Source organism: Pan troglodytes, chromosome 9 (assembly GCF_028858775.2).
Source record: "Pan troglodytes isolate AG18354 chromosome 9, NHGRI_mPanTro3-v2.0_pri, whole genome shotgun sequence".
Classification (NCBI taxonomy): domain Eukaryota; kingdom Metazoa; phylum Chordata; class Mammalia; order Primates; family Hominidae; genus Pan; species Pan troglodytes.
The window spans coordinates 107,989,513-108,016,858 of record NC_072407.2 but is presented as its reverse complement, the minus strand read 5'-3'; the positions used below and the strand labels follow the sequence as shown (position 1 = coordinate 108,016,858).

Here is a 27,346-nt window from a genome sequence, read left to right as displayed (position 1 = left end):
TCCAGGGCACTAACCCGGAACCGGTTTGGGACTTGATTCCCATTGTGAGGCCAGGCCTGGGGCGGGCTCTCAGCCAGAATGGCTTCACCATTCTAACCAGTGGATGAGCCTCATCAAATGAGCGGCAGCCATATGAGCCAATGGGGTGGCGGGAGATGGGCGGGCGCAGTTAGTGGGCGGGGGATCAATGAAGCATCTTTTTTCCTACCCCCCTTGGGGCGACAGTGGGGAGGTGCCGCCGGGGTCGCAGGTGAGCGGTTCTATGCTGGAGGAGGCGGCCAGGGAAGCGGCGGCTCCGTGACCAGTGGGTGCCCTCGCAGTGGGTAGGGTCCCGGAGGGGTCAGCGGCAATTGGCGCAACGCTTGCTGCCGGGTTTGGTCCAAGGGCTGCGACGTAGCGGGACTGCACGCTCGGGAGAAGTGCCACGCGCGTCTGTCGCCTGACCGGGGAGGCTGGGGAGGGCCCAGGCCACGGAAACAAGACTGCAGAAGTTTCTGGGCACTCAGTCGGGACTCTCATTTAATACCCAGAGAGAGGAGATCTTCCAGGTTGCCCCGACTCCCACCGGGACTCCTACCAGCAGCAACCTCATCATTGTGGCCGAGGCAGGTGCGCGCCCCTGCTCCCCTGGGTGGCCTTCCGGGAGCCCAGTCTAACTCGATTCTTCCCAGGGGCTGTTTTTGGACGGTCCCAAAGGAGGCAGCGGGAGGGAGGTGAAAGATACTTTGATAACCGTCGACCCATAAGTAAACTTGTTATGCACCTACCACGAGTTTTAGAGAAGAACGTCCTTTTTGGCAGGGAAGTGAATCCCCTATAAGAATATAGGGGAGGGGAAAGCCACACTTTAAAGAGAATTTGGGTAGGGTTTGATATCGTAGATTTGTGATGCTTTTCTTCTTGAACTGCTTAACTAATTTACCCTCAAATTTTTTTGATCCGGAACTTGCCGTCTGGTTTTTCTCAGACTTCTTAATTCTGACTTATCATGAAGTATCTAGGAACTTCATTCTCAAGTTTTAGTGCTTGTAAAAAGTTGCCTGGTTATATTATGCCATTGGCAATACATCATCTTCAGAAGGATTACGTAAGTGAACTACATCTCATTCCTATTTCCAACTAGTGAAGAACGATTGTGAAATGGGATTTTAGAAAATGGCTGTTCTCTGTGATTGGGCATAGAAGGTTTGTAAGTTTTAGAGACTGCAGCTGTTGAATCCTTTCTGCTAAGAGAGCGACGACAGCCAATAGAAAAGGGATAGTGTTTGACATCTAAAATGACATATTTTCACATTTTATGAGGTGTTATATCCCCAGCACCAAAAATAGTGCCTTTCACACAGTGGGAGCTCAGTAAGTATTTTTTGAGGAAATTATTGGGGAATGAATGGATGGTAGAAAACCCAAGCTTCTGTTACTTGGATACCAACATATAAAGGAGAGGACAGGAAGACAAACATTTCTGGAAATGGCTTTTATCCAGGTAAGCATATCTACAGAACTTCAGCAACTCAAGATGCATCAATGCTGGCACTTTCTTGCACTTAATCAGAAAATATCAAGGTTTTAGAAGAAGATTTTCACACAATTAAGCCAAGACTGGATATCTAAGGTGCATCCCAATATCAATTTCAGTCAGGTTAAAAATGTATTAAAGCCCATTTGATTAAATGAAATAGTTAATCAGTTCAGAATAGATCAGTCAGGGACAACGGGATACCACTTTGTAAGTTAGAGATATGGAGTTAGGAATTGTTGGTCAAAAATAGGCCCTGCAAATAGCAACAGCTGCTGTCAAATTTTAAAAATATATTGACTCAGTGGTACTTCAAAAGGACTGCTATTTCTACCATGTACCAATACATTTACAACAATGCGATTTCTAAATTGATCTCAGATTCTAAGAGCAAAATCTTACGGTGGATATCTGCATAAATTTGGACTCTCGACAACTTCAATCATTTTTATTATATACTTACATTGGTTATATATTTATATGTTACTACAGTAACGGTTCTTCCATATTAATGGTAGCCTGCTTGAATTTCAAAAAACTTTCACAGATATATTTGTCTCTTTCAGTTCATTTTTAGCAAAGAATAGTCTTACTAAGCCAGAATTTGCTTAGTAAGATTTGCTGCTTGGCACTATCCTAATTTTCTAGCTTTAATTCCTGATACTTCTTTCTTTTATTTCTGTCCCTCATTAGTCTTTTTTATAAGACCCAAATCAAATGCTGATTCTGACTCAAAACATTCCTTGATCCCATCAAAGATTCGTCTTTCTTATGAATATCCAGAGTATTTTGTTAGTATTTCTTTATTGTAGTTTTTGTATATTTGCATTATTCATCCAGTGAAGAAATATTTGTTAATTACGTTCAGATACTGTCCTGGGCAATGGATAATAGCTGACATTTGTGGGCTTACTATGTCTTAGGCATCATAAACTTCTTAATCGGATTATCTCTTTTAATCTTCAAAACATCACGAGTATTAGTCTATTATTCCCATTTATAGATGAAGAAACAAGTTTAAGAGGTTAAGTAATTCACTGGAGATCACAGAGCTAGTTAAGTGGTGGAATTGGCATGCAACCTTAGGTAGTCTGTATTCACAACCTTCAGGTTACAGACTTCATTACAATTTGTTTATGTACTTTTTTATGCATCTGTGTTTTACTAAGTTGCAAATTATTTGATAGCAGGAATAATATATTCATATCTGATCTCTTATTGCTCCTAATGTAAATCAGTAGTGTAATAAAGCTGATAGTGGAAGCACATAGGGAGGACATCAGACTTAGGTGAATGGGAACAGTGAAGAGATCCTGGAACAGAAGACATTTAAACAAGAGTGCTGAAGGATGAGTAGGCATTGGCCTGACGAAAAGGCAGACACCATGGAAATGGGGAAGATGACCTGGGGAAATATATGTGTGATAGTCCAAGGTCAGGGACCATGATGGCTTGAATTGTGCTGTCCAGTATGGTAGCCAGTAGCCTTACATTATTGAATGTAAATATCTCAATAATTGTTTATATTGATTACATTTCAAAATAACATTTTGGATATATTGGGTTAAATAAAATACTCACTTTTACCTGTTTCTTTTTACTGTTTTAATGTGGCTACTTGGGGATTTAAAATTACATATAGGGCTCTTATATTTCTATTGGACGGCACTGATCTAGAATTTAGAGGGATTTGAAAATGACCGGTATTGTGTTTGTGTGCCACCTACATGTGAGTACACATTTGATGAGGAAGGTGGATTGGGAAAGTAGGTTGGGAGTTGGTATTGGAGGTGATGGATAAGACCAGAAAAGGTAGATGGGAAAGTGTAAAGGTAGGGTTCAGATAGGGTTTACAATAGGAAGAGAGGAAGAGCAAGGGAAGTAAACTTACCTCTTAAGTGCAATGGAAAGCCTTGAAAGGTTTTAAACACTCAGTATATACCTATTGAATGAGACAGTGTCCTAATTACTTCATCTAATAATGCATGTTCCTGATTTATACTACTAATTCAGTCATAATTTTTCCTAATGGAGATATGGATAGGGGTCTAAAGACATTCTACTTAGAAGAAAATTTGGTTCTCAAGAGAGCAGTCCTTTTCTTCTTATATCTAAATCACCTAAGCTTTCATTCATTCTTTTGATGTGTTTCCAACAAATAGGAGTGTGAATTGGTCCTACAACTAGCATATTCTTGCATTTGACATAACATTCTCTTGGGCATATTTTTCCATAAATAAACCAGCTTTGTCTGTATTTTAAGTCTTTTGTGGCAGATGAGGTCTTTTCTTAATAATCTCCTAAAGGAAGTTTCTTAGGAGCTACACCATTTGCTCTCTGCCTTGCCTTTCTGTACATATTTCACCAAGTAAACTCTTAACATTGATTCTCTAGTTGGGTGGTTCTCAATCCTGGCTGCAAATGAGAAGCACTTGGAGAGCTTTTAAACTCTGAATGCCTGGCCCCATTCCAAAGATTGTTTTAATTGGTCAGAGATGGGAACTGGTTATAGGTATTTTTAAAAGCTCTTTAGGTTATTTTGATGTGCTATAGACCTACACTTTTGAGTAGATTAGCTACTAAATACATGTTCTATTGGGTTCTTGAAATGTGACTAATACAAAATGAGGTATGTTGTAACTGTAAAGTACACATTGTATTCTAATGACAGCGAAAGAAAACAATGGAAAATTTCTCATTGATAATTTTTATATTATTGCATATTGAAATAATATATTGACTATACAGCATATGGAGTGAAATAAAAGCTGTTAATATTAATCACCTTTTCATTTCATTTTTACTTCACTGGGATCACTAGGAAATTTTAAATTACATGTGTAGATTACCTTGTATTTCTATTGAACAGTGCCACTCTAGCCTAGACTGTTGCTACTCAAGATGCGGTCCGAGGACGTCATTTGTCAAAAATGTAGAATCCCAGGCCCCACCGCAGACCTGAATCAGAGTCTGCATTTTAATGGGGTTCCCAGGTGATTCATATACATGGTATAGTTTGAGAGACACAGCTCTAGCAACATTTAAAAAATGTTTTTCAATTGTATAATTTTTCTTCATTTCTTATTATTTTTCACTGTGGATTCCAACTTTGGCTCTTCATTTGTCATTTAGAATCATTCATATGCACGTCATTTCTCTGTTTTCAGTAAATTCTCTTAAATTTTTTTATCGCTTAACATTTTCAACAGACATAGCTTTTTAATGTATGTGATGGAATTAGTATGTATTCATGTAATACATATAATTTGTCCATAAATATTTACATACTATTATAAACGATTTTCTGGAAAGAATTTCAAGAAATTGCCAATAGTAGTTACATTGGTGGTAGAAATTTTTCACTTCATTGTGAATTTACATTCTTATTTAGATTTCCTAACTGTATGTATATTTTGCTGTTTTAAAAAAATGGGACTTTAAATAATGTAGTTCTCTATAAAAAAAATTTCTTATAAGTAGATTTTTAATATAATATTGATCACCTCAAAGTAAAATAAAATAAATGTGCTGTGGGCTAAGAATCAGCCATATGGCTGAGACAGAAATGACTGTGCACATGATCCCCAGGTTGGTGGTAGACAGAGTTAATGAACCTGTTGTAGAGCATAGGATGTTCTGTGTCTGCGAATGTTCCTAAGTTGATCTGTGAACATGTACACACACAGACAGATGCATTTCCTTTGCCAATTTTGTTGGCTTGCATCAACTATAGCATATACGTGGGGATTATGTGCTAAGACATCCATACTCTAACATGACATTTATTGCATATATTCCATTATGTGACTTAATAGTTTATTCATCCAGTCCCCTTTTGATAAATATTTCCATTTTTACCATGCTTTTACCTTAAAAATGTGATAGTGATTTTTAAATGGCTCAAAAGGGTATGTAAATGCTCTGAAACATTCTGTGTATTTTGGAAACCAAAATTTATCTTTATCACATGTAGGCATTTGATTTGGTGGAATGTGATATATCTTTGGCTCTCTATTCTGTTTTTTGAGGACATAAAATGTGCTGATTTTATTTTTTTAAATGTCCTTGATAACCTATTTACGGTTGGTCAATATGCCTGACTAGCAATATAGCCTGTTAGCTGAAGATTTTTCTTCAGAATTTTGAATAACCTGTTAACTGTTTCATTGTTTAGTGTAGTTATAGGGTGGACATCTGTTCTTCACTTACAGGCTAACTGCTTCTTGCCTATGTTGACTTGCTTCTGTTTTCTTATAAGCATATGCTTTGTGTGCCTATGGAAACTTCAGTTTTCCTAACTTACTTTCCTTGAATTAGTTTCTGTTTCTCTTTCTATACCCTTTCCCATCCCTTTATCATTTTCTTGTTTTGAGTTCATATTTTTACCTCCTCCTATTTGTTAGGCACAGTGCCAGGTATTGAAGATCCTGTTTTTAGAGCAGATGGGCTACTATCTCCTAGGTCCTTAGAGGTGGGGCAGATTGTAGAAGGAAAAAGCCAAGTTTTGACCAATAATTCTTTCACTTGTCCTGCAACATAGGGTACTAAGAAGCAGCATATTGGGGCTGGTTTAATGATGTGTGTAAATCAGTTTGCTTCAGTTTTTTATATTGTGGCTTATAAACATGGTACCTCATGAATATTTTTAGTCATCTCTAGAGGAAAGCTGAATGCTTGCCCAAGCTATTGGATAATTTGAATTACATAGGAATGTTAGGCCAGAGTATTAATTAAATGTGATCCTCTAAAATTATAAGTGTTCTAGGCTCAGCATGGTGGCTCACACCTGTAATCCTAGCACTTTAGGAGGCTAAGGCAGGAGGATCACCTGAGGCAAAGAGTTCAAGACCAGCCTGGACAACATAGCAAGACCTTGTCTATATAAAAACTTTAAAAATTAGTAGTACATGGTGGTGCACCTGCCTTGCTACTCAGGAAGCTGAGGTGGGAAGATCACTGGGGCTCAGGAGTTTGAGGGTGCAATGAATTATGATTGAGCCACTGTACTCCAGTCTGGGGAACAGAGTGAGACCCTGTCTCTAAAAATAAAATAAAATTATAAGCATTCTACAGTGTTCACTAAACTGCCTTGGAATCAGATGTTAAAACATTTCATTTTCTTTTATTTATTAGATAATATTTGATTTACACAAAAATAATATAGCTGGAGTGTTCTAATAAAGCAGCTCCCTGCCCACTCAAAAAAAAAAAAAGTTCTAATTTGACAATTCTGTAGTATTAGTAAGTGCCGTCTTGGCCAATTTTTAGCTCCTAACATGACATGGCTAAATGTGGAGTTGGAAAGAGATGTCCGCAATTGATTCTTGAGAGCTCTCATGGGCAGGCTCCACCACACTCCTAATGTAAGTGTATATGTTATGAAGCATAATAATAAAGACCCATGGACCTATCCCTCAACTTAGGAACTAAACAATTCCAATATTATTGTGACATTTCTGTTTCCTTTTGTCAAAGTTATTTAAATGTTTTGCCTTTGATGTGCCAAATACATAATAGTGCTTAATGTGCACCAGGAACTGTTCTCTTTGTTTGACTAAGTCCTTTAATCCTTATAGGATTTCTATGAAGTAATGTTATTATCATTTTACAAATAAAATTACGCATAGGGAAGTTAAGTAACTGAGGCCACACAGCTAGGAATTGCCAGAGCCAGGACTCTAACCCGGGTGGTCCGACTCCAGAATCTGTGCTCATAACTACTACACACACTACCTCTTTTGATGTTTCTATTTATAGATAAACTTTGCTTATATTATTTGCTTATATTCTAGAGGATAAAGGTTTACATTTGACTGTAAGAGGAGTATATCTCTAGGGCAGTATCAAGAGTGCTATTGTTGGTTATACATTCCAATTTTGTGGATTTCAATTTTATTATTAAATTTCTCTTGAGAAATTTTAAAAGTCTATAAGTCTACTTTAGAAATAGTTGGCTTGCAGTCTTCTTTTTTTTTTGTTTTTGCATACGTTGCCCTTTTTTGTGGGTATGTGAAATTGACAGTGATTTCTTGAGAGTTCATTTCAGCTGTTTTGAATTTTTAGTTTTCTGACCTCTATTTCAGCAGCAAGTGGCAGTTCAGGAGATGGTTATTCCACATGAGTGATTGGAAACAAAAAGATGTGGTGATGGGCATATATTTGTTGATGTTATTAGACACGTACAAAGTCAGCTGAAGAAAGAATACCAAGAGCTTGAAAAGGAAAAATGCATAAAGGTTTAATGCAATGGTGATAAGAAATGCTTTGTTATTAAGTTTAAAAATAAGGTATTAGCATCCACTTTTCAGTCTAAAAGAGAAAAGATGATAGAAAAGATGTGCGTTTTCTTATTCAATTTAGCCTTGCTTAATTGCTATATTTTTGCTTCAGTAGAAGATACTGTTTGTATTGTGAATTAGAGTAGAACTATTTTTCACACTAATGAAAAGTTTAAATTGGCAGACAGAGTAAGAGAAAAGAAACCATGTGTTAAAAGGTAAACTGAGACATGATAACTTTTAACAAGTTTATTTGAGCAAACAGTGATTCTTGAATCAGGCAGCTCCAAACCAGAAGTGGTTTGGGGGCTCTGCAGTGGAAACACAAAGCGGGAAGGCTTTATAGGTCTAACAGAAGTAAAACAAAGTAAATATTTGATTGGTTACAGTTATAAGATTGTCTAATTTGACCTATCCTGCTGGAAGGTTACATAAGTTAGTTGCATACGTTAGCTGACAGCTTCTGATTGCTTAGTCTTAAGTTTCTTTTTTAAAAAATATCGATATTTACCAAAAAAATAGCCCAAGTTAAGTGTTGCATATGTTTGCAAATGAAGCAAGGTTAAAGTCTCTTATGAGGCCTAACTGGTTTTGTCTGCTTAGGGATTCTTCAGGCCAGGTCTCCAGTCTAATTTACTTTAACAGGAGGTAGAGGAAATGTAACCGATTGAAAGAATTTTATCTGGACCTTCCACATAGATAAGAATCTCCTTTTGAAAATCTTTTACTAAATGACATCTCAAAACTTACCTTAGCAACACTTTTTTGTTGTTGTTGTTGTTGTTTGAGACAAAGTCTCACTGTTTCACCCAGGTTGGGGTGCAGTGGCACAATCTCGGCTCACTGCAACCTCCGCCTACTGGGTTCAAGCGATTCTCGTGCCTCAGCCTCCTGAGTAGCTGGGATTATAGGTGTGCACCACCATGCCCAGCTAATTTTTTGTATTTTTAGTAGATACAGGGTTTTGCCATGCTGCCCAGGCTGGTCTTGAACTTCTGAGCTCAGGCAATCCGCCCGCCTCAGCCTCCCAAAATGCTAGGATTACAGGCGTGAGCCACCGCGCCTGGGCAACAACACATTTTTAAGGTTTAGCTATCACAAGCTGCTAATAAAGTCAAAGTACATGTGACATGAGGGAACCTGGTGGTAGTAAGTCTTGCCATTTAACCAGCTGTGTTGTGGGCAAATTAACCTCTCTGGATCTTGTTTTATAAATAGAAAGGCTGGTATCTCCCATTTAATGACATGGTGGGGTTTAAATGACAGGATTTGGAACTTCATGGATAGTTTGATACTTTTTTTCATATTGACAGGAAAAGTTTAAGGTCAAACAGTGGTAGAGCTGGAAGGGATCTTAGTAATGTCATCCCACTTCACATTTTGTAGGGGAGGAAAAGTCAGCTCTGTAGCAGTTATCAGTGAGTGAATTTGAAGTCAGACAGCATGGTCTGTGTAAGGTACCCCTTACTATTTCTGAGCCCTGTTTCCCCTTACATCTTTTAAAATCTCTTTTCCAAGTCAAAGTGCTTTTTTGACATCTATCCCTCAGTTGAATCATTATTATTCTCCTCAGTTGAATCAATATTAATAAAGCAATATGTACTATACTGTGTGAGACACTGGGACCTTTTTGGTAGATGACCTCATTTTCTGCCGCTATGAGACAATCGAGTCCCTGACTCACTCAACATCTGTTCCAGCCTCCTAGTATGCCTTCTGATAATGCAAAGGCTAGCTAGCACAAAAACTACACTTCCCCAATCCATTGCAGTGAGGATTGTGGATGTGCTTTAGATTCCACCAGATGTACTTATGTAAGGCTTGAATTCAAGGTAGATAAGAGAGTGAGGCATGTGAATCATCTATTCTACTAGTGTGGGTCTAACACAGACGTTTTACTGTGCATTAGAGTTATCTGGAGGGTTTATTGAAACACAGATTGCTAGGTCCCACTTCGAGAGTTCCCAGTCTGGAGAGGAGCCTAAAAAGTTTACATTTCTGACAAGTATCAGGTACACCCTCTTTGACAGTCTGACAACCTGAGAGTCTGGAAATTGGAGAAACATTGTCTCGTATCTAAAAGAAATGCTTACAAGAGAGGATCTTTTCCACTCAAAATCTGTATACAAATATTGCCACGTGGATATTTTAAAATTTATTTAATGGAGACTCCAAGTATAGGTACTTTTCCTATTGTGCTCTTCAACTCTACAATTAAAGTGGCCCAGAAAAATACAAAGTACTGCTGAGAAATTCTCCAAAGAAAGGCACATAATTAAGAGCCTTAATTAGAAACAAAAATATAGTCCAGCCTGGTTTTGTTTGATGTTAGGGGCTTTTGTTTGGTGGTTTAAGGGAGGGGAGGATGGGGTGAGCTTTGAGGAACAGAATTACGAGGGCAAACCATGCAATGTGCACTAGTCTTTGAAAGGTTTAGGAATCTAAAAAATTTTTTTGGTGATATTTTCCTTTTTCTTTTTGAGTGATCATTTTTTTTTTTTTGGTTATCTTTTTTTGTTGATCTTTTTTGTTGATCTTTTTACTTACATGATCAATTAGGTGGGATGGCTGGGTAAAATCCTTGCCATTTTTTTGTTACCCCTTTAATTTTGTCATATTCCTACAATACTTTCATTGTTTCAGGAAATTATATTCAAAATTTAGGATTTCTGTGTTGGTTTATTAACCTTAAAATGAGTTTGAATTTGTGAAGTAGTAAAATGTAGGTAGTTGGCATTTATTTGATCAGATTACATTGTCTCAAATTGGTTTCTGAGTTTTATTGATTTTGCAGCTCAGCCTTTCAGTTTTCCTCTAAAATTATTCTGCAAAGTGTACTTTTTCTTTTAGATATCTCAAACTAATGATTATTTTTGCAAATCGACTCTTTCATTCATTCAAAACATATTTATGGTGTGCATGCCATGTGCCAGAATCTCTGCTAGGCTCTGGGGAGGTGATGGCCAGTGGAAACATCCCTGCCCTTGTGAAACTTTGCAGTGAACTGGGGAAAGGGGCAGACTCTGAGCTGTATGTTAGCACAAGTATAAAATCCAGTCTAGGAAAAGTCCTGCAAATTTTATGCTGGAGTAATTTGATTTGTCAGGAAAGGCTTCCCTGAGAAACGGATGCTTAATCTGCAAGCTAAAGGATGAGGAGGAATAAAGTAGACCGAGGAGGAATAAAATAGACCGAGAAGGGAGCAATCCATTTTCCAGGCAGAAGGAACAGTGTGGACAAAGACCCTGAACTAAGAAAGAGTTTGACAGGAATAGGTGGCTGAAAGATGGCCAGTGCAATTGGAGGAGAGAGGGAGAATTTGTGGGAGAAGGAGCTGAAGTAGTAGGAAGGGAGTCAGGAATGAATAGTGGCAACTGGTTAGGAACCTTTGCAGCACACCAGTGGGGAGAAAACGGCAATTTGGACTATGTTAGTACTGGCAAAGATAAAGAAGTACACAATTTTAAGCTATATTTAGAGGGTTGTTTTTTGTTTCTCTTAAAAATTATATAGTTCATTAGGTTGAAGTATGTTGTAGAAGTTGCAGATTGATTGATTGCTTGTACTTTTTTCCTTTTAGGAATTATCCAGACTGCCTCTGCCACTAGATGAATGGAAGACAATGATTTGAACTAAGGGCCAGCAAAGAATTATCCCTGGTTTTTGTGCTTTGCAGCATTCCTCAAATTGTTTTCACATCTCTTACCATAAAAACTGCATTGAAGTTGAAAATGAAGCAGTTGAAAAGAAAAAGGAAAAGCAATTTTAGTGTTCAAGAAACTCAGACCCTTTTGAAAGAAATTACGAAAAGGAAAGAAGTCATTTTTTCCAAGCAGCTCAATACAACAATTAACGTGATGAAGCGAATGGCTTGGGAAGAGATTGCACAGTGTGTGAATGCTGTAGGAGAAGGAGAACAGAGGACAGGGACAGAGGTGAAAAGAAGGTACCTTGACTGGCGAGCACTTATGAAGAGAAAGAGGATGAAGGCCAACATTAAGCTGGTCGGTTCAGGATTTCCCCTTCCCTCCTCTGATTTAGATGACTCTCTCACTGAAGAGATAGATGAAAAGATTGGATTCCGAAATGATGCAAATTTTGACTGGCAAAATGTGGCAGATTTCAGGGATGCAGGTGGATCCTTAACTGAGGTCAAGGTGGAAGAGGAAGAAAGGGATCCACAGAGTCCTGAAGTAAGTATTAGCCTCTGTACCCTCTTTTAATCTTTTCAATTCTGATGTGGGAGATTATTGTTCAGGAACTGTTAACACATTCCAAGATTTTCAAGCTTATTTAAAAATAGTACATAACAAGTCATTCTGCTTTTCTCTTTACATCGTTAATACTTTTCTTCCCACCTGAATATAATTACCTGGGTTATATGTATTACAGACATCAAGTAATTCAGTGTAAATGATATTCAAAATTCAAATTAAGTATTTTTCCCCAAACGACGCAGAAAACTTTTAAGAAATATTTAGACAAATTGCCACAAAGTAGAAGTCAATGCTGAAAATTGCTTTTCTCTTTGCTCTTAGTTTGAAATTGAGGAGGAGGAAGAAATGTTGTCATCCGTCATACCAGATTCCAGGAGAGAAAATGAACTTCCCGATTTCCCCCACATTGATGAGTTTTTTACCCTTAACTCAACACCATCTAGATCTGCATATGATGAGCCTCATTTGCTCGTAAATATTGAGAAACAGAAACTAGAGTTGGAAAAACGACGACTGGATATCGAGGCTGAAAGGCTGCAGGTAGAAAAGGAACGCCTACAAATCGAGAAAGAGAGGCTGCGGCATTTAGACATGGAACATGAGCGGCTTCAGCTAGAGAAGGAGCGGCTGCAGATTGAAAGAGAAAAGTTGAGGTTACAGATAGTCAATTCAGAGAAACCGTCCTTGGAAAATGAACTTGGTCAAGGAGAAAAATCCATGCTTCAACCACAGGACATAGAAACAGAGAAGTTAAAACTTGAGCGAGAACGCTTGCAACTGGAAAAGGATAGGCTGCAGTTTTTGAAGTTTGAATCTGAGAAGTTGCAGATTGAAAAGGAACGCTTACAGGTAGAGAAAGACAGACTTCGAATTCAGAAAGAAGGACACTTGCAGTGATTTTTCCAGGCTTCCATTTAGCAAATGTTTGAAAACTCTAGATTTTTCTCATATCAGGTGATATAATGATGGTTGCTGGATTAGCTGTGGTTTCTTTTCTTGTCTAATGTCAGTGTTCAGTAGGAAAAAGTTATATGTGGATAACTGTATGCCTAAGTAGTATATAAAAGCTGTGCCCTAGCGTAAACAGTATAGCAGAAATTTACTGTGCTGGACTCTTTACCTTATAATATTACATAGAGTCTTGTATTGTCTGTGTACCCAGAGTTTACAATTATGTCCATATAAAATTCTAGCCCAGAAGTTCTCATCTGGGGTAGATTTTGGCCTTCAGAAGACCAATTTGGTGATGTCTGGAGACATGTTTGGTTGTCAAAACTGGGGTGGGGAAAAGGTTGCTACTGTGCAATGCATACCTCCTCAACACGCCCCCACACTCAGTAAAGAATTTTCCAACCCAAAATATCATTAGTCCTGAGGTTGAGAAACCCTGTCCTAGCCTAACTGTGTACCTCTATAGCTATGTTTTATAGTTTTAGAATATTAAAACCTCAGATATTTATGTGGGTAGGTACTTAAATGGCCAAAAACTTTAACTATGAAATGTTACTGTGTAGTATATTGAATATAAGAAGTGATGAAGATTATAGGTATTTTATTCCCATGTTTCCATCTCTAAATAGCCTTCTCAGATTCAGAAAACAATACAGAGAACATCAGAAATTTTCTAAAATGGGTCACTTTGAAAAGAATTCTTTTTCTCACTATTAATGCTTTAGAAGCAAGACGCAATTTTAAAGCTTTAGTTCCTTTTCTTTCAGTCATTGTCTTAGTTTGGGTACAAAAATGTCATTTCAGTAATGTACTGAAATCTTATAAGTGAATAGTTGAAGCTAGTAAAAATGATACCAGTATAAAAATGGTACTTGTAGTCCATGAGCTTGAACCCAATGACTGATTGTTTGACTTTTAAAATAAGTAATAGCAACCATTTGGGAGTAGGGGGTGGGTGGGGAAGATGTACTCCGTATCAAATAATAATGATGTTGAAATAATGATAGTAGGTATGTATTACGGATTGGAGAAGCACTTATTACACTATCTAACCTAATATGTAGAACAATTCTTGAGAGTTGTATCTGTCGTTATTCCTGAATCTGAAGCTCAGAGAAGTCACACAGAGTAAATGGCTGATCTTCTATATTGTAGTATATTTTGTCCTTCCCTCTTCCCTGAGGAACAAAGCACGTATCTTTAGTCTCTTTGATATTTATTCTGAGACCAAGGGCTTTCTTGACCTGATGATTTTCCTTCAGCTCTCTGAAGGTGCTTTTTCCACAATCCAAGTGATTCTGATACACACTAAAGTTGAGAATCACTGCACTAGATCACTTTGTGTTTTCTGATTTTCAAGGTTGATACATAGCTTTAATACAGCTCTTCTGTTGACAGTTATTACTTTAATTCTGCATTTGTTCCTTGTAAGAATGGCTGGAAACTGTGTGTTGACATTTGAGGATGGGTATGCAAGGAAAAAATATACTTCTGTTTACTTACTCTGACTTTGAAATAGTGTTATTTTTCTATATCTGAAATAAATGCTTCTACCGTAGAAATAAATTTGCCTATACTATCTGAGAATTTGTAATTTCAGATGATACTCAGTGCTCTAAGGGTAGAGGTTATCAAGCTTAGAAGAGAGCCCTGTCACAGTCAGTGAGGACAGAGGCCTAATAACATTTGGACTGGACATTGAGCTATGTATGCTGCATATGTTATTTGCTCCTCAAAAGAACCCTTGAGATCTAACTCAGGTGATACGGTTTAGCTCTTTCCTCACCCAAATCTCATCTTGAATTGTAGCTCCCATAATTCCCATGTGTTGTGGGAGGGACCCAGTGGAAAATAATTGAATCATGGGAGCAGTTTCCCTCACACTGTTCTCATGGTAGTGAATAAGTAAGTCTCACAAGATCTGATGGTTTTATAAGAGGAAACCCCTTTCTCTTGGTTCTCATTTTCTCTCTTGCCTGTGTCCATGTAAGACTTGCCTTTCACCTTTTGCCATGGTTATGAGGCCTCCCCAGCCACGTGGAACTGTGAGTCCATTAAACCTTTTTCTTTATAAATTACCCAGTCTTGGGTATGTCTTTGTCAGCAGCATGAAAGCGGACTAATACATCATGTTATCTCCTTTTATGACAGCAACAACAAAAAAAAGCCTCATCAATTTAATTAACCATCTTTCTTAAAAATTACATACTAATATTGACCCAAGATTTTAGCATAAGAGCTCTAAGGAAAAGGAATAGTGAAAGTTTGTAGGTATAGTTATAAGTATTGTAGCTTTGCCATTTGCTATTTGCGAAAGTCATTTAACTTGCTCTTCAATTTGGTTTCATCTGTAACCTGGGCATGATACCTACTCTGCCTGTGCTACATAGTTTTTTTTGTTTTGTTTTGTTTTGTTTTAAAGAAAATGGTATAAGTATATAAACTAAAATGCTACTTAAATGAAAGATGGTATTAATGTTGGATTTGAGATCCAGGGTTTTTTGAGATGGAATTTCACTTTGTCACCAAGGCTACAGTGCAGTGGCGCAGTCTTGGCTCACTGCACCTCCACCTCCCAAGTTCAAGTGATTCTCCTGCCTCAGCCTCCTGAGTAGCTGGGACTACAGGCAAGCACCACCACCACCACCGCACCAGGTGAATTTTTTTGTTTGTTTGTTTGTTTTGAGACAGAGTCTTACTCTGTCACCCAGGCTGGAGTGCAGTGGCGCGATCTCAGCTCACTGCAAGCTCCACCTCCTGGGTTCACGCTATTCTCCTGCCTCAGCCTCCTGAGTTGCTGGGACTACAGGCACCCACTACCACACCCCACTAATTTTTTGTATTTTTAGTGTAGAAGGAGTTTCACCATGCTAGCCAGGATGCTCTCGATCTCCTAATCTCGTGATCCACCCGTCTTGGCCTCCCAAAGCACTGGGATTACAGGCGTGAGCCACCACACCCAGCCGCCAGGCAAATTTTTGTATTTTTCATAGAGATGGGATTTCACTGTGTTGGCCAGGCTGATCTTGAATTCCTGACCTCAGGTGATTGACCCGCCTCTGCCTCCCAAGCTTCTGGGATTACAGGTGTGAACCACCATGCTGGCCAGCTTTTAATTTCTTAGGGAAAGCATGAAAATAGCTAATAATTATTTTTGGATAGAGCACTCTTAAATGCCTAGAAATGAGAAACTAAAAAGAAGCATAATATCTTCTAGGGCTTTGGTTGAAGAGCCTTGGGTTTCTTAACCTGCTTCAGGTGCAGATGGGTTGGATTGGTTCATTCCAGTAGGAAACACTTGCTGCGCTTCTGAGGTGGTAGGCACACTCATAGTGAGTGCATCTGCTAGCTATTGCTGTGTAACAAACTGATCAAAAATTTGATGGCTGGAAACCCCAACCATTGATTTTGTTCAAAATTTTAGAGGAAATGAGGTGCAGCTTAACTGAGCGGTTTTGCTTAACTGAACGGTTTTGCTCTTGGCTGGGTTCTCAGTGTCAGCTGCAGGTTGGCTATGTGGTTCAACTTCTGGAGTTAGCTAAATAACAGAAGGGCAGGGGGTGGTAAGTGGTGGAGCTAAGCTCTCCCTATGGTGTTTGATCCTATAGCCATGGTAGCTTGGGCTTGTTCTAATGGAGGTGGCAAGAGTAGAGGAGAGAAAGCAGAGGTGTTTAAGGTGTCAAGGCCAAGTCTCAGAACTAGCACTTCATTATGCTTCTGCCACACCGGATTGGCCAGAACTAATCACAGAGCCAGACCAGAGTCAAGGGGTGGGGAATAGAGTCCACCTACTGATAAGAGGAGCTGTGAAGTTGGGTAAAAATGGGATACAGGGGCTGGGTGCGGTGGCTCACGCCTGTAATCCCAGCACTTTGGGAGGCCGAGGCGGGCGGATCACAAGGTCAGGAGATCGAGACCATCCTGGCTAACACGGTGAAACCCCGTCTCTACTAAAAATAAAAAAAAAAATTAGCCGGGCATAGTGGCGGGTGCCTGTAGTTCCAGCTACTCAGGAGGCTGAGGCAGGAGAATGGCGTGAACCTGGGAGGCAGAGCTTGCAGTGAGCCGAGATTGCACCACTACACTCCAGCCTGGGCAACAGAGTGAGACTCCATCTCAAAAAAAAAAAAAAATGGGGTACAGGGAGGGCTGAGGAATTCTGGCCATTTTTGCAATCAGTCTACCACATCTTCACTCTGGTTTGCCTTGGATACTTTGATTATACCAGTGGTTGTGATATCCTATCTCGTTTAGCATTAGTGCCAGACAAAAGTGCCCTGATAAGGACTTTGAATGATATGGACATCCTTATTGTAAGGAGCACCTTCCCATCTGTTTTGTAGAAATGGCTGGTTTAGGAGAAGGAAGGGACCATAAATTTGCAGAAAAGAAATATACAGTGTTCTCTCAGGCTTTTTCTTCTAAATTAAACACTTTAGTCTTTGTAATTGAAGGGAATTTCTGCTTCACTTCTTTCATTTTCTGCCTAATTTGTCCATTTTATATTACTTTGCTGCTTCTCTGTTCATTTTTCTACTTCTTCATGCTTTGTCACCTCTATCCTGTATATAAAAGCAGATCATAATGCTTCCAGAATATTTTATTTTGAATAGATACCTTTTCCTACCTCTCTGTCCTTAACATTTTCATTTTGAATCCAAAATGATTTTTACTGTGTTGCTCTACATTTGTGTTAACATTACACTTTCCCAAAAGTAAATTTAATTTATAAAATATTTAATTTTTAATTTATCAGGGCTTTCTAGTCACTATCATCAGAACTGAAGTTATAATTTCTAAAGCTCTCAGAGAACTACCAGCCTGTTTCCTGTTTCCACCTGTAACTTCTTTTTGACATGTGTAGATCCTTTTTATACATGCCCGGCAGCATTTTGCATGGGGCCTTAATTAAAATCCAGATGAGGATTGTCTGCCAAATGTATCATTTTGAAAATTTCTCCCAATGCATATTGAAAGAGATCTAGCTTATGTATGACTGGGACACAGCTGGAGAAGAACATATCTCTTTTTAAAAAGGAAAGTTGGATGCTGAAATCACAGATTAATTTACCACTGTAGGTAGAGGCATTCAGACTGTGCTGTTTGAATTAAGACTAAAAAGAAACAAGAAATGGCAATTATTATAACATTTGAATTTTTGTACATTCATATAACTTTATCAATACCCTTTATTATTTACCATTTGTTTCTTTGATGTGACCCATTCATCTTTAGAAAAATAAACTGAAATATAGTCAGTCAACTCTTAATGTCATTTTCTTTCTCATTTAAAATCTCCAGTTCCAACATTTGAGCTGAAATATAAATTTACAAGCATTTATAAGCTTGTAAATTTGTAAGTTATAAGCATCTCACCCTGTATATTTTCGTTTCCCCAAATACACAATGCATGCCAGAATCAAATTCATTAGCTCTCTTCTCTCATACCTGTAAATCATCTTCTCTCTGCAGGGACACCATTTGTATCAGGTTGCTTGGAAATTTTAGATGTATCTTTGAGTCTTTTGCCTTCATTCTATACAAGTTGACCAAGTCCTGTATTTTCTCCTGCTGTTGCCTCAGAACAGCCTCCTTCAATCTCACATGTAGTCCTGAGCATGGAGGCATGTGTAGCCTGTATTCCAGCAACCTCTCAAGTTTCTTCCTGTCCAGTCCTCCCTGTGTTATACTTCCAGAATAGCTTTCCCAAAGTATCGGGGGAACCAGCCCCCAATATTTCAATGTAGGTTCTTTTCTATTTTCCCTAAGTTTCAACTGGTCTGAGAAATAAAGAGAAAGAGTACAAAAGTGAGAAATTTTAAAGCTGGGTGTCTGAGGGAGACATCACATGTTGGCAGGTTCTGTGATGCCCCCTGAGCTGCAAAACCAGCAAGTTCTAATGAGCGACTTTCAAAGGGGAGGCAGTGTACGAATAAGGTGTGGGTCACAGAGATCACATGCTTCAAAGGCAATAAAATATCACAAGATGAATGGGCAGGGCAAGGTCACAAGGCCAGGGCAAAGCTAGAATTGCTGATAAAGTTTCATGTCCCACTGTGCATGCATTGTCATTAATAAACATCTTAACAGGAAACAGGGTTCAAGAGCAGAGAACCAGTCTGACTAGAATTCACCAGGCTGGAATTTCCTAATCCTAGCATGCCTGGGGATGCTGCAGGAGACCAGGGTGTGTTTCACCCCTTATCTACAACTGCATAAGGCAGACACTCCCAGAGCGGCCATTTTAGAAGCCTACCCCTGGGAATGCATTCTTTTCCCAGGGCTGTTAATTATTAATATTCCTTACTGGGGAAAGAATTCAGCGATATTTCTCTTACCTGTTTTCGACAATAAGAGAAATATGACTCTGTCCTGTCCAGCTCCCAGGCAGTCAGACCTAATGGTTATCTCCCTTGTTCCCTGAACATTGCTGTTATCCTGTTCTTTTTTCAAGGTGCCCAGATTTCGTATTGTTCAAACACACATGCTTTACGAACAATTTGTGTAGTTAACGCAATCATCACAGGGTCTTGAGGCGACATACATCCTCAGCTTATGAAGATGACGGGATTAAGAGATTAAAGTAAAGACAGGCATAGGAAATTCTAAGAGTATTGATTGGGGAAGTGATAAATGTATATGAAATCTTCACAATTTATGTTCAGAGATTGCAGTAAAGACAGGTGTAAGAAATTATAAAAGTATTAATTTGGGGAACTAATAAATGTCCATGAAATCTTCACAATTTATGTTCTGCCATGGCTTCAGCCGGTCCCTCCTTTCAGGGTCCCTGACTTCCCGCAACACCAAAGTACTCCTTTTCTTACATCCTGAGAATTGACAGGACATGAAGTAGTGAAGATGAACAAAGCTCAGGGGAAACCATAGGTCCAGCCCCAGCTCCACTTCAGATGACAGATGTGGGGCAGTCAGTCTCTCTGAGCCTCACTGTTCTTGTCTGTATTACATGCAGTATATGTGCGCTATCTGACACTCACCATGTTTGGAATAATAACATATGAGAATACAGTTTAAAACTGGAAAGCAGCATGGAAGTATTACTGGTTTTTCTTGTAGGGAGTCAGGAGAAGTATGAAGTCCACAAATGTCCTTTGCCTACCCTTTAAAGATTTCCTCCTGCCATCATAACTAAGTATGCTTGTCAAGCTGCTCTCCAAATACTCCCTGTATTTTTCTTTGATCATGTCACTTTCACTCTTCACCTTACCATTTTCTTTTTTCTTTTTTTTTTTAATTTTAGTTTTAGAGACATGGTCTTGCTCTGTCATCCAGGCTGGAGTGCAGTGGTGCAATCATAGTTCACTGCAGCCTTGAACTCGGGCTCAAGCAATTCTCCTGCCTCTCAAAGTGCTGGGATTGCAGGTGTGAGCCACCGTGCCCATTTCACCTTCTCATTTTCTATTCTAAAGTGACATTTAGTGGCATAAAATGTCAGCAAGATGGAAGGGCTTTATCATTCCTATTATTGTTTACCAGAATTTAAAAGTATCAAAATGAATTTCACTGAACAAAATTAGAATATTTTATCATATAAACTTGGTACCATGTCTTTCAAAGTCTCCTTGGGAATTTTTTGAATACAAGTGTTAAAGTCAACACTGGTCTGTCCAGCTTATGACTTGTTCCCCTCTTGCCTGAGAACTGCTCCTAAACCATAGCAGTGGGCCCTGGCAGTCATGTGTGTTCTGTGACTGCTCTTTGGCTGTACTGTACATACTTGGACCAGGCATGGTCATAGCTTGGCTTTGCATTCCCTGAGAAGACTGTACTGTGCAGAGGATTCTCTTTCCTATTAAAGATTATCTGTGTCCTGATCTAGATACAATGTTGTTTTTGATGATTTTGCAAATGAGTAGGATGGCAAGGACTTCAATTCTTACCTGCCTACTATGTACTCTGCGGTGCCCCCCTATGAGACTTGGGTCAGTTGTTGGTTTTGAGTCCTCTTGGCTCCCCATGGTATTTCCAGATTACTGTTTCTCTATTATTTTTTAAAAACTACCTTTGAAACTGATACCTGCTGACTGGCTAAAGCCATCTTCCTTTTTTCATTACTCTTTTTGCTCACATCTTGTTTGTTAACAACTGTCTCATCTTCCTCTTCACGCTGGTCATCCTAGGAATTTCCCAGGAAACTAGTGTGCCAGCGTAGAATCTGAGAGCTTTGGCTACTTAGTTCTGCATCTTTGTCATCAGTTCCATCTCTTCCACTTCACCTGTCCTTGTCCTACAGTATTATTCTGGGCCCAGTTACTACTGCTCCTCCATGACCATGAACTCAAACACCAGCTCAGTGACTAAAATCTATGATCCTCCTAGTTTGCTGCACATGTTTTTCATCCTCAGGGCTTAAAGTTCAATGACCCCTCCAAGTTCTTCTACCACAACTATCCTTTCTCAGCTCAGATTAGATGACTGCAGTTTCATTCATACCCAGGCAGATTGGTGCTACTCTAAATTCACAGCTCCATCTCTCCGAAACCATGGTATTGTGGTTGGACTGTGTCCCCATAAAGATATCTTAAGGCTGTAAACACCAGGTACTTGTGAATGTGGGTTTCTTTGGAAATAGAGTGTTTGCAAATATAATCAAGATAAGAGCACATTTATTCAATGATGCAAAGAATCAGATACATGGGCTGAAGTCGAAGACTCAAGAAAGGAGATAATTGATCATGTGAGACTGAAAAGGTGGAAGAGGATGAGATCAAGACAATACCTGAACAGATTCTCTTTTAATAAGAGTAAGAACTACCCTAGGACTACATTCATTGTAATAATACACTGAACATATGATTGCAAATGTTTAAGCATTTTTTTTACTTTTGCTTACTTACAAATTCTATAGGCTCAACTAATAACAAAATATACTAACTGGCCTTTATTTAGCACTATATACTCAATAAATTCCTTTAGCTATCATATTTAATTCTCACAACATCCCTTAAGGCTGCAGCATCAACCGTTGCCTAAGTTTCCAGTCTGCCCTTGCCCTACAGATTTCAGATTTGCTAACTTCCACAATTGCATGAGCCCATATATATATATATGGTATTATATATACACATATATACATACACACACACATATATACACATATATACATATACATACATATATATATATATTCTGTCCATTCTGTTTCTCTGGAGAACTGTGATAAATACATCAGATCTGAGGTGGGGTGTGAAGAGGACTATGGGTCACTGAGAAATTAGATATTTTACCTAAAATTACATAGATGGCAATTGATGAGTTCAGATTTAAAACAAAACGTTTTGACTACAGAACCTGCACCCTTAATCACTACTATTTTTGCTACCATGCTGTCCTTGTTCGAGGAGGGATAAGAGAGGATGAGTATAGGTTTTAAGTTTGGTGTCCAGAAGTTGAGGAAGTTACCGTCTGATGGCTTCTACTTCCTCAAAAGCAAGGTTATTGACTGAGCATGAATGGAGGGCCAAAGGGAGGTTGGAACTGTCCAGTGGAAAGACTTCGATATCACATGCATTCATTTTCTAGGGTGGCCATAACAAACTACCACAGACAGAACGGCTTAAAACAAGAAATGTATTCTTACATTTCAGGAGGGCAGAAGTCTGACATCAAGGTGACAGCAGGGTTAGTTCTTTTGGAGGCTGAAAGAGAATCTGTTCCATGCCTCTCTCCTAGCTTCTGATGGTTACTGGCAAGAGTGTTCTTTGGCTTGCAGCTGTATCATTTCAATCTCTGCCGCTGTCTTCACATGTCTTTCTTCTCTGTGTATATCCCTGTCTCCAAATTTCCCTCTCCTTATGAAGACACCACTTATTGGTTAATCCAGGATATGTGCCCAGATAACAAGGGTTTGGTTATTCCGAAAGGAAAAAATAGATTTTGTGGGACAATAGCAGTCTCTGTCACAAGTACCATCTCTCTTATTGTTATTTTCTATTTTATTTGTTGGCAGGATTTAGGAGGATGTAATGTGGCTTGCTCTTAGCTTCCAGCATTGTAATTGAATATATCATACTCTGCTTCTTGAACTAATAGTTACACAAAAATTCCACATAATTAAAACCAAATAATAGAACAGTGGGGAAAAACATGCTAATTTGTTTCCAAAAAATTTTTGAGAGCAATATTGTCATATTTAGAAAAATAATTTAGTTGCATTTCTATACCATAAGAGAAAAGGCCTCCTCTGTCTTGCTCATAATTTTGTTTCTAGTACTTAGCACAGTGCCTAGCACAGAGGATTTATGTAATGAATATGTTATACTTATTAAAGGAGCTTGATCTAGTCTAAGACTTTTTATTTTTTAATTTAAGGCAGTGCATACTAGAGACAAGTGTATAAACCATGGAGTAAGAACTCAGCTTTGATCCCAGAGCCATTGTTTTCTATTAGAGTGGCCTTGTGTACGTTACTTAACCTCTTTGAGCTTTAGTTTTCTCATCTGTAAAAGAAGGATATTGTGGACATCTTTCCAGGTCAGTACATGTAGATATGTACCTCATTATTTTTAATGACTGTACAATTCAATTTTATGAATATTAATTACAGAATTAACCTCTTTTCCTATGGCTGGACATTTAGATGATGATGATTAGGAGGACTGATACTTTACAATAGAGCTAGTGTAAAATGAACATTGAAATAGCAAAGCTATGTATATAAAATTATATATATACATATCTACAGCCTTGGAAATATGAACAGTTGGTTAGATTTCTAGAAGTGGTATTTCTGGATCGTAGAGTATATGTATTTTAACTTTTAATTTATATCGTCAAGTTACATGCAAATATGGAACTCCCAACAATAGTGTTAGAAATTTATTTTCATCCTTGCTAATACTGAAAATCTTATATGTATCTCATTTTGGTGTCAACTGCACTTCTTTGATAATTAGTGATGCTGAGCATATTTGCATGTATAAATTGACTATAATTTTTCCTTTCAATTTATAATTTTAATTATTTAGAAAAGTATATTAGGTATATTAACTATCTGTTTCTAAAATACTATGTATATTCACTTCTCTCATTTCTCATAACTTTTTATGGAAATTTTCATCATAAAAATGGTTTAAAAATGTATGCAATCATGTGATTTTTCTGGATTTGGGTTTTTCTTAGATGATCTTTCTCTTATTTCTAGCCTAGACTTATGTCTTGAATTCTGGACTAGATTATCTAAGTGCCTATTCATCTTCATTAGCCTATCTAGTTGACATCTCAAATCCAATATGTGCAAAATTGAATGCTTAATCTTCATCCGAAATCACACATGGCCTTCTAGGCCACTGTAAGGGCTTTGGATTTTACCAAGCAAGGGCAGAAGCCTTACAATGGCCTAGAAGGCCATGTGTGATCCGGTCCCCAACCTCGTTTCTGACTTCGTATCTTACTATTCTTTCCCCTCACAACAAGGCAGCCACTCTGGTGTCTTTCTCACTCCTTGGACATGTTGGACATGCCCTCTCCTTAGGTGTTGGCACTAACCATTCACTCTGCCTGCAAGACACTTTCTCTCATGCATCTGTATGATTTACTTCTACACTTCTTTCAAGTCTTTGTTAAAATGTCACCCTCTCAATGAGGCTGATTTTGACCACTCTATTTAATATTGCAAACTGTCCCTCTCCCCACCAGTCCCAATCCCTTTTATCTTGCTCTTCTTTTTCTTCCAGAACATTGTCACTTCTAATGTGTCACATAATTTACTTATGTATTATATTACCATGTATTGTCTGTCTTCTCTTGCTAGACTATAAGCTTCACAAAAATAAGGATCTTTAATTGTGTTGTTCATTGCTTAATCTCAAGTGCTGAAAAGAGTGCCTGGCCCATCATACATTATTAACTCATTTATTGAATAAATGAGTAAAGTAGCTTCCATCTAACAATATTTTATTTCACTTGGATCTCAACATTAAAAAAAAAAAAACTTTAAGAAATACATGTGTTTCTTTTTCTCCTCCAGTAGTTCTATTTGACAAGACATGTTATGATTGTTCAATCCGATTCTCTGCCTTCTGGAACTCCTCAGATAGGCAGTTGTTTTTTTCTCTGATGATTCAGTGACGCTCTGGCCTTGTTTCTAGTTTTATTTCTTCTCCTTCTCCTCCTCCTCCTCCTCCTTCCTCTTCCTCTTCCTCTTGTTGTCTTCTTCTTCTCCTTCTTCCTCCTCACCTTCCTCCTCCTCTTCCCCTTCCTTTTCCTCTTCCCCTTCCCCCTTGTCCTCTTCTTCTGCTTCTGCTTCTCCTCCTCCTCCTCCTTCTCCTTCTCCTGCTCCTCCTTTTTTTAAAGGGACAGGGTCTCATTCTGTTGTCCAGGCTGGAGTGCAGTGGTGTGATCTTCGCTCACTGCAGCCTTTACTTCCTGGGCTCAATCTTCCCTCTTCAGACTTCAAAATAGCTGGGACTACAGGCATGCATCACTACATCCGGCTAATTTTTAAAGTTTTATTATATAGAGACAAAGTCTTGCTATCTTGCTTAGGCTGGTCTTGATCTCCTTGTCTCAAGTGATCTTCCCTTCTGAGCCTTCCAAAGTGCTGGGATTACAGGTGTGAGCCTCTGTACCTGGCTGCTGCTAATATATTCCTAATGCAGGAATACTTAAAAGGGGTCTTGTGTGATAAGGATAGGCTGTCAGTCCTGCCCAAATCACCTGGAAGATGCTGCTGTCCTGGACTTTCCCGGCTTCAAGTTTGGAAAGACTCAGGCCACCTGTTCAGGTTATGCTCTATCTTTTGGAGTCACTGCCATCTAACACATTCATAAGGTTACTGGTAAATTTCTCCTTCCAGTTCACAGAACCCCAAAGTCCAAGCTCTTCTTGGGATTTCCTACCTTCTGGAATCACTCCTGGGATTCTAGCTGTTCTCCAGTGGACCACCCTGTTTTTTCTAAAGGAACCCCAATGGAGGCAGAAGTCTTACCACACCCAATCACTCACAGATCTCAGCAGCCTCCTGCCTGAAGAAAGTAACATGAAATCGGGAGTGAAAGCTAAGAGAGGTACAGATGGGTTGCCTGACTATACAACATATTCACCACATTGTTACCAACAATAGGCCGGAAGTGGGAATTTTGCAATTTGCACTTTCATGGCAGTGCTTCCTAATAGGTGTTTATGAATAGATTCCAAATGTGCTTCAGCCCTAGAAATGTCAACGAAAGTCTTCAAACTAGAAGATGCCTTGTCAGGGACATGACGTAAAGGTAAGTCCCATAGTTTCTGCTGATTCACCTGGCACCTGCTGCTCTGCCAAGTGGTAGGAATGAGACCAAGGAGGTTTGAATATCTACTCAGCGTTACTAGTACCATGCTGTAACCAACTGAGCTAATCAGCCACCCATTGATTATCTACTCGGTAGCTAGCTGCAGAGTATCTCACTGCCCACTGTGGACAAGAAGCCTGATAAGCTGCTGGAGGAGATGCCCAAGGATCACTGCACCCAGCCCAAGGTCTTGCCATGGTATATGTGGGTGGCAAATGGGAATGGGGGAGGGCAGCTCTACAAAGCATACCTCAGCAGCAGCAAAGAATCTCTGTCCTCATGTATCAGTCCTCTGAACCTTTGTGGTGCATGTGCTTTTTAATGGCATTCATGCCAGCTTCAGAGTGACTGCTCCAATACAGCATGTGTCTTCTCCAAAATAGAGTATCATTATTTTAAAATACTTGGTATGAAAAAATTTGATTGGATTCAAATCCATTCACATTTTGCCAAGGATTTTTAATAGTACATTCATCAACAAAAAGTAAGCTGTACTATATCCTTTAAATATAATTTCAGCTGTTGTATAATTTAAAATGGCTGTAAAAATGACTTAAATGTTTATCTCCTACTTGTGCAGATAGTATTTCTGATTGATGTCATCTATCAAGAATTTCAAGAGATTATCTCTTTTTTGTCTTGAATTGTGGGTAGTCATTTAAGTATACAATCTGATTTCAAAAAAGTTATGGCTACAGAAACAAGCTTAAGTTTCTCAATAAAGTTGTTTGGAAAATATTTTATTTGGAAGTTATGAACAAATTTATTCAATAGTAATTTTTATTTTTATTTCTTATTACCATTATGTAATATAGAGAAAATGGAGTTAACTATTTCCACCAAGTCCTATATAGATGCCTCTAAATATTTTCCAGTTTACTTCAAGTGTGCTACTAAAATACTATCACTTTTGATATGAAAGACTGCTGCAAACCAGGATTAAAATTCTAAGGCCCCCCAACCATCTAAATGGACTTTCTTGGCCAGGGCACTTTTAAAATTTAACCTGAGAGACTGGTTCAGGCCATGACAGGAAGTGGAGGTCGAATGTGCCTCATTATACCTCTTCATCATTAACATCAACACAGATTT

At 38.6% G+C, this 27,346-nt stretch overlaps 1 protein-coding gene across 8 annotated transcripts; it reads left to right on the top strand.

The window, feature by feature from the left end:
* On the top strand, window positions 1-26,992 carry MSANTD4 (Myb/SANT DNA binding domain containing 4 with coiled-coils). 8 transcript variants are annotated; one of them, XM_009424095.5, is made up of 4 exons: window positions 118-609; window positions 11,375-11,987; window positions 12,333-12,860; window positions 25,780-26,992. In XM_009424095.5, exons 2-4 carry the CDS (start codon window positions 11,526-11,528, stop codon window positions 26,044-26,046), a joined length of 1,257 nt encoding a protein of 418 aa, XP_009422370.1. In that variant the 5' UTR covers window positions 118-609; window positions 11,375-11,525; the 3' UTR covers window positions 26,047-26,992. The 8 variants fall into 8 exon arrangements, with proteins under 8 accessions (XP_508732.2, XP_009422374.1, XP_009422370.1 ...); XM_009424096.5 differs by having other exon boundaries at window positions 137-250; XM_063784486.1 differs by having other exon boundaries at window positions 206-605.
* The last annotated feature ends 354 nt before the right edge of the window (window positions 26,993-27,346 follow it).